General features: G+C 39.1%; 1 protein-coding gene across 1 annotated transcript in view; it reads right to left on the minus strand.

Moving 5' to 3' along the window:
* Positions 1 to 15,467, minus strand: part of ATRNL1 (attractin like 1) — a 538,433-nt gene that overhangs the window by 424,518 nt on the left and 98,448 nt on the right. Inside the window, exons 12-15 of the mRNA XM_054382173.1 lie at positions 14,500 to 14,708; positions 9,895 to 10,013; positions 3,207 to 3,339; positions 1,855 to 2,036 (exon numbers count right to left, since the gene is read on the minus strand). Of these exons, the coding sequence (XP_054238148.1) occupies positions 1,855 to 2,036; positions 3,207 to 3,339; positions 9,895 to 10,013; positions 14,500 to 14,708 (643 nt within the window). The remainder of the gene's footprint in view (positions 1 to 1,854; positions 2,037 to 3,206; positions 3,340 to 9,894; positions 10,014 to 14,499; positions 14,709 to 15,467) is intronic.

The raw sequence follows: 15,467 nt of genomic DNA on the forward strand, positions 1-15,467 counted from the left end.
TTTATGCCAAGATACACTTAAAAAGCACATCCATTTGTCTACAGTTGCATAAAGTGTATGTGAGGTATCTCAAATGTATATCACCACATTGGCTCAGGACATACTTCATTTAAATGAAGATATGCTCAGCAGGATGTCACCTTGTAGACTTTTGAAGCCTTGAAATGTAAGAAAAATCTATCTTCCAAACACTAAAATGAGCTATTTCTCATCTATGCCTCAAGTCAGTCAGGTAATATCAGACATATCAATACTCTATCAGACACTATTAGATTGAAGGCCTCCTGTGCAGGATTTTAATAGGAATCGTGGAAGGGGGAAGGAGGCAAAGCAGCAAAATAAATAACAAGAGAAATCATTGCCATTTGTGATTTTGTTATTTTAGTTTCAATTACGTTTTCAACATCATATCATACCAAAACATGGGCAGATTGAACGTGTTTCAAGACAGCAATAAATACAGCATCAGGGGAGATCTGACACAGAAGAATTATTACTCCCTCTCTTTTATTAGCAAATAAGAGAAAATACAATGTCTTTCTAGCAGGGAAATAAATAAATAAATGGGGGTTTTTTTGTGCTCTGTCCAAGTCCTACATTTATTGGGGGGGAAAAAAAATCAGAACACTCAAGTACATAACCTATGCTTGCATGTTCTTCCTGAAATGGAACATTAAAAAAGGATAATGCAGAATCTTTTGATTCACAGTATATATCCCTAACCTCTTGCATTCAGATTTAGTGAATGCAAAGACATTTTAAATGCTGTTTCCTTTGTATGCATCTCAATTCATCTGCAACATAACTTTGCAAATCACACCCTAGATTGATACAAGCTTTAATTATTGTTCACAATTTGTCTTTCATTTTCCTCTAGCTTTAAAATCCCAAGACACTTAAAAAACAGGGGGGTTTAAACAAAGGATGTATGTTCTACAAACCAAAATGCACACTTCAAAAATTGTCCTTTGCTGTTTTGCTTGTAATGGAATCATATTCTGCTAAGACATCCCACCTGAGTGTACCTTGTCAGGTTTAACATCTTCTGAGCAGGCATACATCTCCTAAATGTGCACCAATGATGTGTTTAGGCTTTCCAACATTTTTCAGCACACCAATAAGCATTTGAACATTTAATTGCTAAGAAATTGAACCTGACCACCAATGGGCAGGTAATTAATCCTCAACTTCCCTTCTCTTGCCCCACAGTTAAATTAATACGGATCACTTTCCTGAGGAATATCTTGATGGCAGCTTCCTGTATTTGCCAGAGGCACGCAAGAGTTTTCAGCCCTCTATTCCCCCCACCGTTATCACAGAAAGCTAATCAGCTCCTGACTTTCCCTCGTGCTGCCAGCACAAGGAATTTCCACATGCTTCCCATACTAGACCAGCTTCTCTGTGTCCCTTTGGAAACCACACACCAGTGCATGTACAGGGAGCTATGGGTTTCCAGAGTGTACCTCTTTAGTATGTCCTTGTTTTCAGCTGCTTGCAACCTAGCTACTCACCACCCAAAACCAAATCTGCTGTTTGAGGGTCCCTTCCAACCCAATGCAATCTGTGAACCTGTGATTTACCATGACAGCATTTCAGCCATCCTCTAGTCGTATCTTGAAAGTAAACAATAACCTATAACACTTAAATCTGGTAAAAGAAACACTTGGCAACTGCTGTGTTATTAGCTTTAAACATGAGATGTCCTTAATATCCTACACATAACGCATATCAGTCTTTAGCAGCATGCTGCATTTCTTTGAACACAAACTTCCCTCTCGTCGGATAAACCCTTAAACTAGATTTCTCAAAGCAAATTTAATTCACATAAGCATCAATTACAGTTACTCAAGTTACCTGAAGTGTATACTTTTGTATTTCATCCAGAACAAATTCCACTTCTTTAGAGGTTGTTAATGAGGCAAGATTCCCACTTAAATTGTAGCAGTACAATTTGGCATTGTCATAGCTTTCACGACTAGAATTTATGCGGAGGCAGGCATCTCCAACATGACTCCATCCTTCCCCACACAGATGAGCTAGTTCAAAAAAGCAAAAGATTAAAGCTGATTTGAGAAAAAAAAAACAAACCAACAAAACAAAACAAAAAAAAAAAAACCACAACACTTTTGACAAAGCTAAAGGAGCCTGAATTTTATCTTCCTGAGATCATAATTCAAAAGACATCCCACACTCAATTTCCTTTTTCACAGCAAACAGATTCTAAAATATCTGAAGCAACATATTAAATATTTTTATGAAAAGAAACTTTTTAGTTACAAAATGTTTAATTAAGACACTATTTTCTCCCTGTATTAAGAGAGTATAACTTTATCTTTGCTGTACCATCCTACCTTTGCATTTAGATTTGTCCAAATACAAACTTAATCATAATGTAAGGAAATTCAGAGATTTTAGGAAATATTGCCTCTTCAGTAAATTTCAGTATTACTCAGATAGCTATTAAAATATGAGCAATTCATAGCAGCTGTCATAGTTAAGAAAGATTATACAAATCTAGTTTTAAACTGCACAGAATAAACTGATTAAAGTTATTTAATGAGTAACCTCTGTGAAAAAAAAAAAAAACTCTGTTCATTAACTTCATCTAGACATAAAGATCAAATAGAAAAGGTTCTGATATCTAAAGCATCTATGGAGCTATGCATATGAATTACAGAATAAATATTATTTCATCATGTTAACATCACCATTGGAGAGTATTTTACATTACTGCTTTCATAGTATTACCTACATTAGACAATCAAGAAACTAGATCTTAGGCATTATCTGTGCAGGAAAACTGAAGTATAATTGAAGCATAATTTATAAGATAAAGCCCCAGATATCACAGTAAAGTGATATCTGTAAAGCACTAAGTATGGCAGTTCAGCTCTGTACTCCGTGATCCCCACAGGCTAGAACTCATCACTGGCTTGTGCAGAGGTACATGCCATTATACCTTCACTAAGATTATTATCTCTCCCAACAAGATTATAGATGGCACTGATATACCAATCAGTGACATAAGTACATCTCTGTTCACCTGTACAGGCACATTTAGGCAGGGAAAGGCAGCACAAGTGAAATAAATCCAGGTCTACATATTGAACAAATACTGAACAAATATTCTTTGGCAACAACGGAGGAGATTACTCAGTTTTTCAAATCAACTATGAAAAGCATCATCGCTGCCCCACAGCCCTTACCAGGTAGTGCCTGGCACTCTTGCTGTCGCTGGTCCCACTGGCAGTTCAGGTGCAGTGAGCAGCTTTTGCAGCTGGTCAATTTATTGCAGATCTGTTCATTCCTCACATGACATTTGGTGTAGTTTTTAACCGACTACAAAAATAAACCAGACAGAACAACGCTTCAAACACATGTCAAACTGCCAGTCAAAACTGAAATAACACAGCAGGTAGATCACTCCCCTCCAAAAAAATCACAGCTACCCAAAAGATAAGCTTGACTTCAAGGTCTTTGCCTACCCTTACCAGTTGCAGAGAGTACAAAATGCATCTCTAGAGCACAAATCACTCCACATATCCTACACAACTAACTCTTGAGTGGGTCAGATAGCACCTGGAAGATGATACTTGCCTGGACAGAGCCCACAGTCTCACAGTGTATCAGAGGTTGGAAGGGACCTCAAGAGATCATTAGGTCCAACCTCCCTGCCAGAGCAGCATCACTTAGGGTAGTCTGCACAGGAACACATCCAGGTGGGTTTGGAAAGTCTCCACAGAAGGAGACTCCACAACCCCCCTGGGCAGCCTGTTCCAGGGCTCTGTCACCCTCACTGGAAAGAAGTTTCTCCTCATGTTGAGCTGAAATCTTCTATGTTCAAGATTGAACCCATTGTTCCTTGTCTTATCACTGTGAACCACCCAAAAGAGCCTGGCCCCCTCCACTTGACACCCACCCCTCAAGCCCAGGAAGATCTTAAATAACTCAACTAATACTGTATTTCTTTAATTAAGGGATATTCTCTTAATCGATTATTTCATCCTCTGTAGGTTAGAGCAAGAAAAATAATCAAACAGTATAAAAAATTACCCAAGATACAGATGTTAAATAATCACACATCATTGAAGGTGCAAAAATACCTTCTACTTGTTTTATCTGGATTAAATGCAAGGAAAATAGGAGCTATAAAACAGCAGCCAGAAAATACAAGGATTTGTCAAAATTTTCAGCCATGATTTTCTACAGATTTAAACTGCAAATCAGTATGCAGCACAGCTAGTATAAAATTTACAGAATCCACAGGAAACAGTTTTGTCAAGCAGTGACATAAAAGTCAGAATAATATTATTCCTTTAGTACCTCAGTATACAAGAAAAAGAGTAAATACTGAAGGAACTTTACACAGGGCTTTTGTTGGGATGGAGATTTTTTTCTGAAAATTGAGGTCCTTTCCAAGTTAGACATTTTTAATACAAATCATCTTCTCTCCCCCTGCCAAGTACTTTTAATTAAGACATAATATTGGCATCTTATTTAATAAAACCTCAGCCGATTCATCATCTTATCCATGAGGTTGTCTCTACTAAGTGAATTTCAAGGTAATAATTAATTCAAAATAGCTTTATACTGACAAAACAGTTAAGGTTGGAAGGCACCTCTGGAGGTCACCTTGTCCAACTCTAACAACCATTTTTTATCCCTAACAAGAGATTCATTCATGCAAAAATGGATTGCACTCAGATGGCACATGTATGCTTTACATGACAATTTTTGGTTGTTCTCCTTTCTAATAATCTCTTGGAGTATGATAAAGCCTATGTAAAGGGGCAATATGACAAGAAGTTACACTGTTGTTGGTACTGGAATAATAATGGTGATGATGCAGCATCAACCTACTGCAGTCAGTTAAAATGTTAAAACAGATTATTAGAATGAATTTTCAGTTTCACCCAGGCCCAGCTTCATTCCTCCTGAAGAACACTGCTGCCTTTCATTGGATCATTGAATCAGCGTTCATTGCCTTTATTGGATCAGATAGCCATCTGTGAGCTTGTTTAAGAGGTACTCACTGTTTTTCTGGTCTATAACAAAGGCTACTGTGAAGCAAAAAGAACCAGAGAAACAGTTCTACGAGAAGGTGTCTATACCACGGCATGAAACACATCCAAGTCTCAAGCTGCGCCAGGGGAAGTTTAGGCTTGAGGTGAGGAGAAAGTTCTTCACAGAAAGAGTGATTTGCCATTGGAATGTGCTGCCCAGGGAGGTGTTGGAGTCACCACAAAAAAAGGATTGGACGTGGCACTTGAAGCCATGGTTTAGTCATGAGGTGCTGGGTGATAGGTTGGACTTGATGATCTCAGATCTTTTCCAACCTTGTTGATTCTATGATTCAAAGGCTATGCGCCATAAAGTAATAGACTATCTAGGCCAATAAATTCATATCAACAGTAAAGCAGAAAAAGCCTTTGTTTGGCACAAGACCACATTTAGTTTCACTCAGTCGTGATACATATCCACAATCTGCTTGCAAGATGCTTTTAAGTGAATGCTATCATATAAGTAACTGCACTCTGCTCATTTACCATAATTCAAATAGTCACTTTCAACACCTTGTGATGACAGTCAAAATCCTTGAGCTCTGAGGTTGCTTTTGAAAATGATATACCTTTTAGTGCTATTACATACAGATTACAATTTTCCAACTAAGCCAGGGTATTTGTTCTATTGCTTTCCAATAATGAAGTGTGGTTTGCACTGGTTATTTAATGTTTAAAATAAAATTCAAAGTACTAGTGACTATTTTGTAATAATGTTTTTTATTGTATTCCCTTATTCCCAGCACTTATTTCCCTCGAATCCAATTTAAACATTGCTTGCCTGAAAATCTCATTAGTTCAACGTAGATGTGGATCCAACAGGTAATTCATATTAACACAATATTAAGGTTATAACTTAAGCTACCAAACCAAACGAAATTCAGGAATATGACAGCTCATTTGTTACTGAAGTTCTATATTGCTGTAGGATGTTTATAATGTTTACACACCAAAGCATGAGTAAATCAAGTTATATATAAAGTTTCCCACTTATGTCTGATTTACTTAGGGTTTTTTAGTACTGATCCTGGTATGGTGGAATACAGACAGACCTTTGCACTGCAGTGATTTTCTGCATCTCCACTGTAGAGTAAAAATATGACAGTAGTTTATCTTAGAATTTTGGAAATTGCTGTTAAATAATTTACCTCTCTCCTCCTCCTGGATTTTTCGGGTTGAGTTTACCTAGTCTACCCATAAATTATTAATTTAATAAATTTGCTACTATTTCCCCAAAGCTACTCCCATATCTTACTATTGGATACTCTGTAGTCTTATTTTTTTCTTTTTTCCCCTCAAAGATAAATTGGATACTATTCATAACTCCTTCTACTATTTTACACGTTTCCTCTTGACTATATTTTGAATTCTCCAAATGTAGGCAGATTCCTGTGAATATTATTACTGCATTACTGTGATTATTATTATCACTGCATTAGTGTAGCACCCAATGACTCTCATTAAGACAGATGTTAAACTTTCAGGAAGTAGTGCAAGCATTACAAAAAGAAGGCAATGATTCTTGCCTTGAAGGCACTGTATAAAAACATTGAACAATGTAGGACTGTAGTGCTCTTTGAACCATCTTCTAGTATCCTATCTCTCTCAAGAAGATGTTCTTTAATCATACTCTTCATGGGTTCTACTGCATTTAGTTTATTTTGCCACACTCTGATATAAAAAACTTTTCAATCATATATTAGTGAAACTCTTAAGAAATAGGCAAAATGCATCAGAATCAGTGAGAACAAGGAAGATGCTTAGGATATTGCAGAGAACAAATGAAAGTGTCAAAGTGCAAGATCACTGTAGTAGACTTAAAGGCAGTGAACTGCTAGTAGATGTCAATGTAACCTACTCTACAGAAATCAGAAATATACCACAGGCTGGACATGGAACCTCTTTCAAAAAAGCAAAATGAAAGAAAATGTGAGGCAGAAGCTAAGGAAGAAAGGCAGATACAAGCATGGCAGGAAGCTGTTTCTCCCAGTTTTAGAAGATGACAGAAGGATATGTAGTGCACAGAGGGGCGCAGGCAGCACTATCAGGTTTTACAAGTCAGAGTATTCCTGTTTGTTTCCATCTTCGATACAGACATCCAACGAGTAAGAGAAAAAGAATAAGTACATCACTGACATAATTTCTTTCTTTGTGACAAAGTCTTAAACAATATTCTGTTTCAAAGCTGAAAAGCAGCAAGAGACTCCATGAAAAGCTTGAAAGAGGAAACTATGCAGAAATTAATATGTCATATTTCATTAAGTCTGTATTTGGCATGAGATAGTATTAATGACAGTATTAGAGTTGCTCTTGGCCCTATGGCAGTATCTGTATTTGCATATTCTGGGGAAAAACAAAAAGTAGAGAAAGTGATCTTACGATTTTTAGCATCCATCAGTCTCCAAGAAAAAAAATACTTTTATTTTACAAAAAGTATAGATAAGCACTACATTTTATTATGGAATAATTTCAGAGCATTATGGAGAATGACTGTAAGGAGTATGGGGAATTTCAATGGTATCACTGCTCAAAGCAACCTTTAAAATCCTTGATACATGGGACAAAGCCTCTTATATTTGATGACAGAAAAAAAAAAAAAGCAAGGCTCTACTGGGAGCATGCTGTTCAATATCCTCACTAGCCAGATTTCAGTAGCATCTTGAACAACTCCATAAATTTTAAGTAAACAGTTTCCCAGTTGGGTAAGACACAATAAACACCCACTCAGCTTTTGCATTGTATATGATAGGGTCTGCATCAGATTAGAGTGTGACATACACCCTGATGTTCCCAAGAGAGCACAGCAGTGGAATATACTGCCTGGTTAATGTGCTGATCCACATCAGATGGTAAGCATAGACAGGTATACTTGTATCATCAAGGCATTAGTACCACTTATGAAGTCAATCTGTCCAGACAGAGCTGTTTCAGAGAAACTGCTGTATTTTGCAGCCCTTCCAATCAGCAGAACAGTCACTGCTTTCAAATATCCATGACCATAAGGCCAATGCCTAACTGATTGGCAACATATCTTTATTATGCTGGCCAGTTTCCATGAAGCAAAAGCAAAAACATTGTCTGTCTCATCTGGTTGTTCTGTGACCTATGTTATACATCCATGCCTTTTATACAGCTGCAAAAATGGTCTCCTTGTGATGTTTCTGACTCTACAGCTTGTTATCCCTTCTTGCTATCACAGTATTCTCACAACATTTTCATTCCACAGGCCTAGCTCAGAAGTAGCAGTCTACGAAAATGGTTATGCAGTCTGATCCATTTCCACTTCTCCATGTGGTGCCATTCTGTTGATGCTATTTTGTTGGGTTTATGTTGACAGCTGCAAAAATTTGCTTCCATCATCCCCCAGCCAATATACTAATTTTGCAATAGCCACCTTCAACTTATGGTAGTAACACTTTTCAGAGATCATTCTGATGAATTTTCACTCCCCCATTCTCTATTAAGTCCACTAACAGCCTTTGCCATCCACTTCAAAACCTGAATAAAAGATGGGAAATGATATAGAGAAGAGGGGTGCATCATTTGCTAATTAAGCTGACAACCCTGGTCACAAAAGGCTGTCAAAGAAGGATGTTGAACTGAGAAGCTTGTGCTAAAATACCCAATGCTCCACATTCATCAGGAATGATGACTGCTCCCCTTCTTAGCAACTGCTGCTTGCTTAAGAGTTGAAAACCACAGTTAGAAAATTGGCACCTAATCTAGCACAACATGTTAGTAAAAGAAGAGCCCTTCAAAAAATCACAAATCACAAAGGAAACTAACCATTAGTGTCTGGGACCTGAAGTCCCTCTGACAGACTTATAACAGGGCTGAATTTGTGTCTGCATTGTTTTTATTAGTGGTGACTAGCTACAAATGTGAGTGATTAGAGCTGGCTCTGCTCACCCTGAATAGATATGATTTGAGTCAGAGTCAATCCAGTTCACATCTTAATTTGTCTGTCTAGAGAACAGGATTGATTTGCATCAGGTTCAAACCAGAGAGCAAGCTACTTTTACTAATGGGAGTGTGTAAAGAAAGATTTTGAACTCAAGTACAGCCCCAAGCCTAGAGCTAGGTGAAAAATATAAGGAGGCAAAATTCAGAAAGCTAAAATACTAGTACAAGCTTGTCAAAAATCAAATGAGCAAGCAAGAGACTCAGCAGCTGGTGGACAACAACATGAGGCATAAAACACAGCAGTAAGCAATATTAAAAATGCAAAAATATAAACTGGCATGAATCTATATATTTATATTTACAAAGATCAGAACTATCTTACCAACTCATCACAAGCCAGTTAATGATAACAGTGTCTCATTCCTTTAATGAGATGACAAGTAACTCTATGGCTTAAAGAAAAACATTTCTATGATGCTCAGTGATCAGAATACCCAGGCTAATGAGACTGACCTAGTTCTGTTTGAAAGAGGGGAAAACCAAAACAAAACAAGAGGCTACCCTTCATGGGCTTCCACGGTTTCTGCCTGCATAACATACACCACACGCACACAATATCCAAGTGCATATTGACTCTGGGGCGTTCCAAATGTCGTTAATTAGGATACGATTGCATTTGTCCTAAGAGATGCACAGTGGGCTAGCCCAACCCTAAAGACAACATTAATTTCTTCCCCAGGAATAGATACTTTTGCTGCAGTCCATCTGCGTTCTTACTGCAAAAGCCAGACAAGCATGGTTTACCTTAGTGTTCAACACAAGCTACTATTACTCTGCTATACCCCTTTTCATTTGCTGCAACAGGTCTCTGCTGTAGCTAGAAGAGAAACAACAGTATTAATGACACAGGCATAGACTGGCAAAGACTCACCACACTACAGTTGCTGTTTGCTGAAATGCACTTCTTGTCGTCACACCACTGGCACCCGTTTGTGTTGGCAGTGCAGCTCGCGCAGTCTGTGTAGCGGTAACACCTGTCATCTGCAGCAGCTGTAATACAAATGAAAGTCACAAAGAAACATGGCACAGAAGGAGAATAATACTGCATTTTAAATGCTTGCTTAGAGCAGTTCCTCTTACATCCTTCGCTTGAACCCTAGCTGTTCATAAAGGTTTAAGTTACCATAGGAAATTAATTCTGTTCAGCTAATAAGATTTATTCCTTTAACAAATTCCTTTAGTAACAATTGTATTTGAAGGTTTGTGAGTCTCTTACCAACTAAAGGAATATTCACTGATTTGCAGCATACAAACTCATGCACACTGCACAAATCAACTGTATCAGAAAATTTCTTAAACTATTCGTTTTTCATTCCTTTACCACAGAAGAATTGCTTCAGAATCATAGGTGCAGGTTTCTGATAAAAATAATAGATGGCTAGCCAAGAAGGCAATGGTGAAAGAAATAAAATCAAGTTTAAAAAAAAAAAATCTAACAGATTGTACATTATTTGATACATCTAATAATGACTGGTAAGTTATAGTTCTGCACTTTCTCTGCAACAAATATTTGAGGAAGAGTTTGTGTTAGGTCCCCAACACAAGCCTTCAGGACTTGGGCTAGAATTTATGTTCCTTAAAACGGTTTAGGACACAAATAATAAATTGTGTTTAACGGAGGCCAAAAAGTTGACAAATCACCGTGGCTCAAAACAGGAAAATTCCAATCATCTCCTCCACTGATTACTGTGTTTAACTCAGGTCTGGTTTGGCTTCTTTAGTCTCAGGATCATGCAAGTTTAAGAGACTCTCTTGCCAGTGAAGCCTCGATATCCAAGAACTGATCTTTAGAAAAGCCACTAAAATTTGAGCTTATCCTTCAATATTGAATATCAGCAGTTTCTCAGATGATACCCTCAATCTGATAACAATTGAGCCATGTAGTGAAAAAAGAATATATGAAAAAAATGGCTTTTGTCAGAATATTACTACCTGAAACTGGAAGGATTTAACAGCAATGAAGTGGCTCTGTCCACACTTTGAAATAGGATTCCACACACCTCATCTCCTGCAAATTTAGTTGTAGTTTATTCCCACTGCAGAAATGTACTTCAGAAAATGTTCTGGTTTTATTATTATTTTCCTTCAGTCTGTCTGTGATTTGCTTTGTTTGGTTTTTTAAACACCTATTGATATGATCAGCTTTTTACAACATCCACTTTCATCTTCATCACTTCTGAATTTAGCCTCGAGATTTTTCTTGTTAGAAAGGGCTGAAACTTTCTAGACCTCTAAAGGTTATGAAACTGTACAAAAACAGTTCTTCAGAAAGCTCTACCTGGATAAACTTTGTTATACAATACACTTTTTCCCCAAGTTTGCAACTTTATGTCCTGTTCAGAAACAAATAAAAGCTAACAGAAAAAAAAAAAAGGAAAAAATAAAAAAGAAACTGTCTTGAAGCATTGATTAATAGCAGAGATTTATTCTTTTCTTTAACAAACATTAAAAGTGGACTGGCAGCTTAATTGTACAGTAATTTGTGCATGCAGCACACAGCCAAAGTCTGGTTAGCAATTTTATACTGTGCTGAAAGCAAAGAGGCACAGAAAAAATAGCAGGTGTAGGTAGCAAGGATGCAGATTCTGTTCATGTGAAGTACAAGAACAACATTTTCACAACCAATTTATTTGCGACAAGCCAAAATACTTTGGAATAGGGTGCCACAGTTATTCATAACATTAAATTGCTGTTTCAAACAATATAGCAAGCACAATGCCACACAAATCCACATGACAAACCTGAGCCCAGTTTGACATACTGCACCAAAGGGCTTGTTTGCCTAAGTTTGTTTCCAGCTGTGACTGTACTATAGCATTCTGTACAAATGCTGCTGCTTGATAGGTAAACTGCACAAAGCAGCAGTGCTTTCCCTCTCCCTTACTGGTGCATCAGATGTGAGGTGCCATATGCCTGTAACACCAGACATTACTTGCAGTGGCCATCTGCGCTCTGGCTGCTGTTACGCTTTCTTGGAAACAGAAAAGTATGAAGGCTTTTATAGGTAGACAGATATACACATCTACACACACACAGAGCTGGGTGTCTATGTGTGTAGCTTGAAAGGAGAGAAAGTGAATCACAGAATGTTAGGGGTTGGAAGGGACCTCCAAAGATCATTGAGTCCAACCCCCCTGCACAGGAGGATCACCCAGGGCAGGTCACACAGGAATGCATCCAGGTGGGTTTCGAATGTCTCCAGAGAAGGAGACTCCACAACCACCCCTGGGCAGCCTGTTCCAGGGCTCTGTCACCCTCACAGGGAAAAAGTTTTCCCTTCTGCTCCCATGGAACATCTTCTGCTCCAGCGTGCACCCATTGCACCCCTTGTCCTATCATTGGACATCACTGAGCACAGCCTGGCTCTGCCCTGCTGACACTGTCCTGCACTTCTCTATCAACATGAATGAGGTCTCCCCTCAGGCTCCTCTGCTCCAGGCTAAAGAACTCCAGTTTCCTCAGCCTTTGCTCATAAGGGAGGTGTTCCACCATCTTCAGTTACTTTGTGGCTCTGGGCTGGACTCTCTCAAGGAGTTCCCTGAGGTCCTTCTTGAAGTGAGGGGCCCAGAACTGGACACAATATTCCAGATGTGGCCTCATCAGGGCAGAGCAGAGAGAGAGGAGAACTCTGAACCTACTAACCACACCCCTTCTAATACACCCCAGGATGAAGAAAGAGGAACATTAATTCAGTTACAATATTTCAAAGTTCACCATTTATAAATGCTTCAAACACACTGAGTGAAATCCAATCTGTCAGATTCACAAAATGGCTTAGGCTAGAAAGGACCTTAGAGATCATCTACTCCAACCTCCTTGCTATGGGCAGAGATGCCTCTCAACTAGACTCAGCTGCTCAAGGCTTCATCCAACACCTCCAGGGAGAGGGCATCCAGAACCAGACTGAGCAACCTATTCCAGAGTCTCACCACCCTCATACTGAAGAACTTCTTTCTAAGATCCATTCTAAACTTACTCTCTCATCTAAAAACCATTTCCCCTTGTCTTATCACTAGACATCCTCAAGAAAAGTCCCTCTCCATCTTTCCTGTAGGTTCCCTTCAGGTATTGGAAAACAGCTATAAGGTACCCCCAGAGTCTTCTCTTCTCCAGGCTGAGCAACCCCAGTTCCCTCAGCCTATCCTCATAGCAGAAATGCTCCATCCCTTGCATCATCCTTGTGGCTCTCCTCTGGACTTGCTCCAACAGTTCTATGTCCTTCTTATGATGGACAGGCATGTTATGCTAAAGTCATTTTATGCCTTAGCTCCTGTTATGTCTTATACCAGCATCTTGAACTTGTGCTTTTTTTACACTTACTTCCTCGTATTTAAAATTAAAAAACAAAATAACAATCCAGAATTGAATGATTTTTTAAAATTAATCCGTAAATCTCTTGCACTTGGTGTTCTCAGAGCAAAACATTCTTAACAGTCCAGTCACTAATACCACTAAGTTGCTGGGGGGGTAGGGGAGACACAGTACTGGGTCCAGTTTTGTTCAGTATCTTTATCAACAACCTGGATGAGGGGACTGAGTTTACCCTCAGCAGGTTTGCTGATGATACAAAACTGGAGGGGGTGACTGACACCCCTCAGGCTGTGCAGCCATCCAACAAGATCTGGACAGGATGAGAGCTGGATGCAGGCAAACCTCATGAAGTTCAATAAGGACAAGTGCAGGGTCCTGCACCTGAGGAGGAATTACAACAGGCACCAGGACAGGTTAGGAGCTGCCCTGCTAGAAAGCAGCTCCTCAGAGAAAGACCTTGGAGTGCTGGTGGACAGCAAGTTCTGCATGGGAGAGCAATGTGCCCTTGTGGCCAAAAAGGCATCAAGAAAAATGAGTCCAGCAGGTCTAGGAAGGTTCTTCTCCCCCTCGACTCCACCCTGGTGAGACTGCATCTGGAATACTGTGTCCAGTTTTGGGCTCCCCAGTTCAAGAGAGACAGAGACCTGATGGAGAGAATCCAATGGAGGGAGAGCCATGAGGACGATTAGGGGACTTGAGCATCTCCCCTGTGTGGAGAGACTGAGAGCCCTGGGCTGTTTAGTCTGGAGAAGAGAAGGCTGAGAGGGGATCTGATCAATGTCTATAAATATCTGAGGAGTAGGTGTCAAGTGGAGGGGGTCAATCTTTTCGTTCATTGTGCACAATAAGAAGGCAAGAAACAACAGGTACAGGCTTGAACAGAGAAGATTTCACCTCAACATGAGGAGAAACTTCTTTCCAGTGAGGGTGACAGAGCGCTGGAGCAGGCTGCCCAGAGAGGCTGTGGAGTCTCCTTCTCTGGACACATTCCTGTGAGAACTACCCTAAGTGATCCTGCTTTGGTAGGGGGGTTGGACTTGATGATCTCTGGAGGTGCCTTCCAACCTCTAATGTACTGTGATACAGGACATTTGGGGATTTCCCACCACCACCACCTTCTACCTTACATTGCAATTCTGACACTGCAAGACCAGAATTCACTTACCCATTTTCTTAGGGCATTTTGCTCTGAGGATGTTATTAGCATGTCCAGATTCCCAGGATTCACAGTGTTTCTTGTTCCATATACACCTTATCCCTGGCCGAGCATTTTTACACAGCTCTTCATCTCTGAATGCTTCACAGTTTGGAGGCTTGTACACAAGGATGTCATTCAAAAGAACACTTGAAAAACCTCCAAATATATACATGGATCTATTAGGAAAAAGTAAGTCCAAAAATTATTATTGTAGCTATAGATACATTTTCTTCATTTGTTATCTGTCAATAAAAATATGTAACATATAATATTGTAAAAATCATTTTTCACCTTCCTCTAAACACTCCGTCAGTGGCTCCATTATGAAGATTTAGTTCTTCAACTTATTTCTCCACAGAAGTTTAGAATAACAACAACAAAAAAAAAAAAAAAAAAGCTCAAAGTGTTCTGTGTGTTAGTGAATGACATACCAAATGTCTGGGAAGAAGAGCCATGGAGGAATCTCCTCATTTTTTGGAGCTAGATAATGAGAACAGAGTGTGAAATAATGGGCTGCAGGAAATGGGAACATTTTTCTCGAAGAACATTTCAAAAGCAGTCAGTAATAATTGGCAGATGGATGTTTCTTTTTGGTAGCGTGTCCAGTGTAGTAGCTGCTGACAACAAAACCAGCTTGAGGTTTTACCCTACAAATTTTCCACTGAAAAGAAGACCTTTGTCCCATAGTTTCATCTTTGGGGCTTAGTGTGGAGGAGGAAGCAGGAGCTCAGCCACCACCAACTCCAGAAAATTTCAGATTCTTTCCATCTCCTATTTCCAGATGATGGAGCTTTACTGGGCTCCCCTACTCAACAAATTACAAGAAATTATGAACTTCTCTAGAGGATAAGCAATATACTTAACGTAAGTCTAGGTGTTGGCAATTTTTTTTTTTCCTGCAAGTGGTTAACAATGAAAACTGTACCAGTATCACC

This window comes from Indicator indicator, chromosome 7, assembly GCF_027791375.1.
Source record: "Indicator indicator isolate 239-I01 chromosome 7, UM_Iind_1.1, whole genome shotgun sequence".
Lineage (NCBI taxonomy): Eukaryota > Metazoa > Chordata > Aves > Piciformes > Indicatoridae > Indicator > Indicator indicator.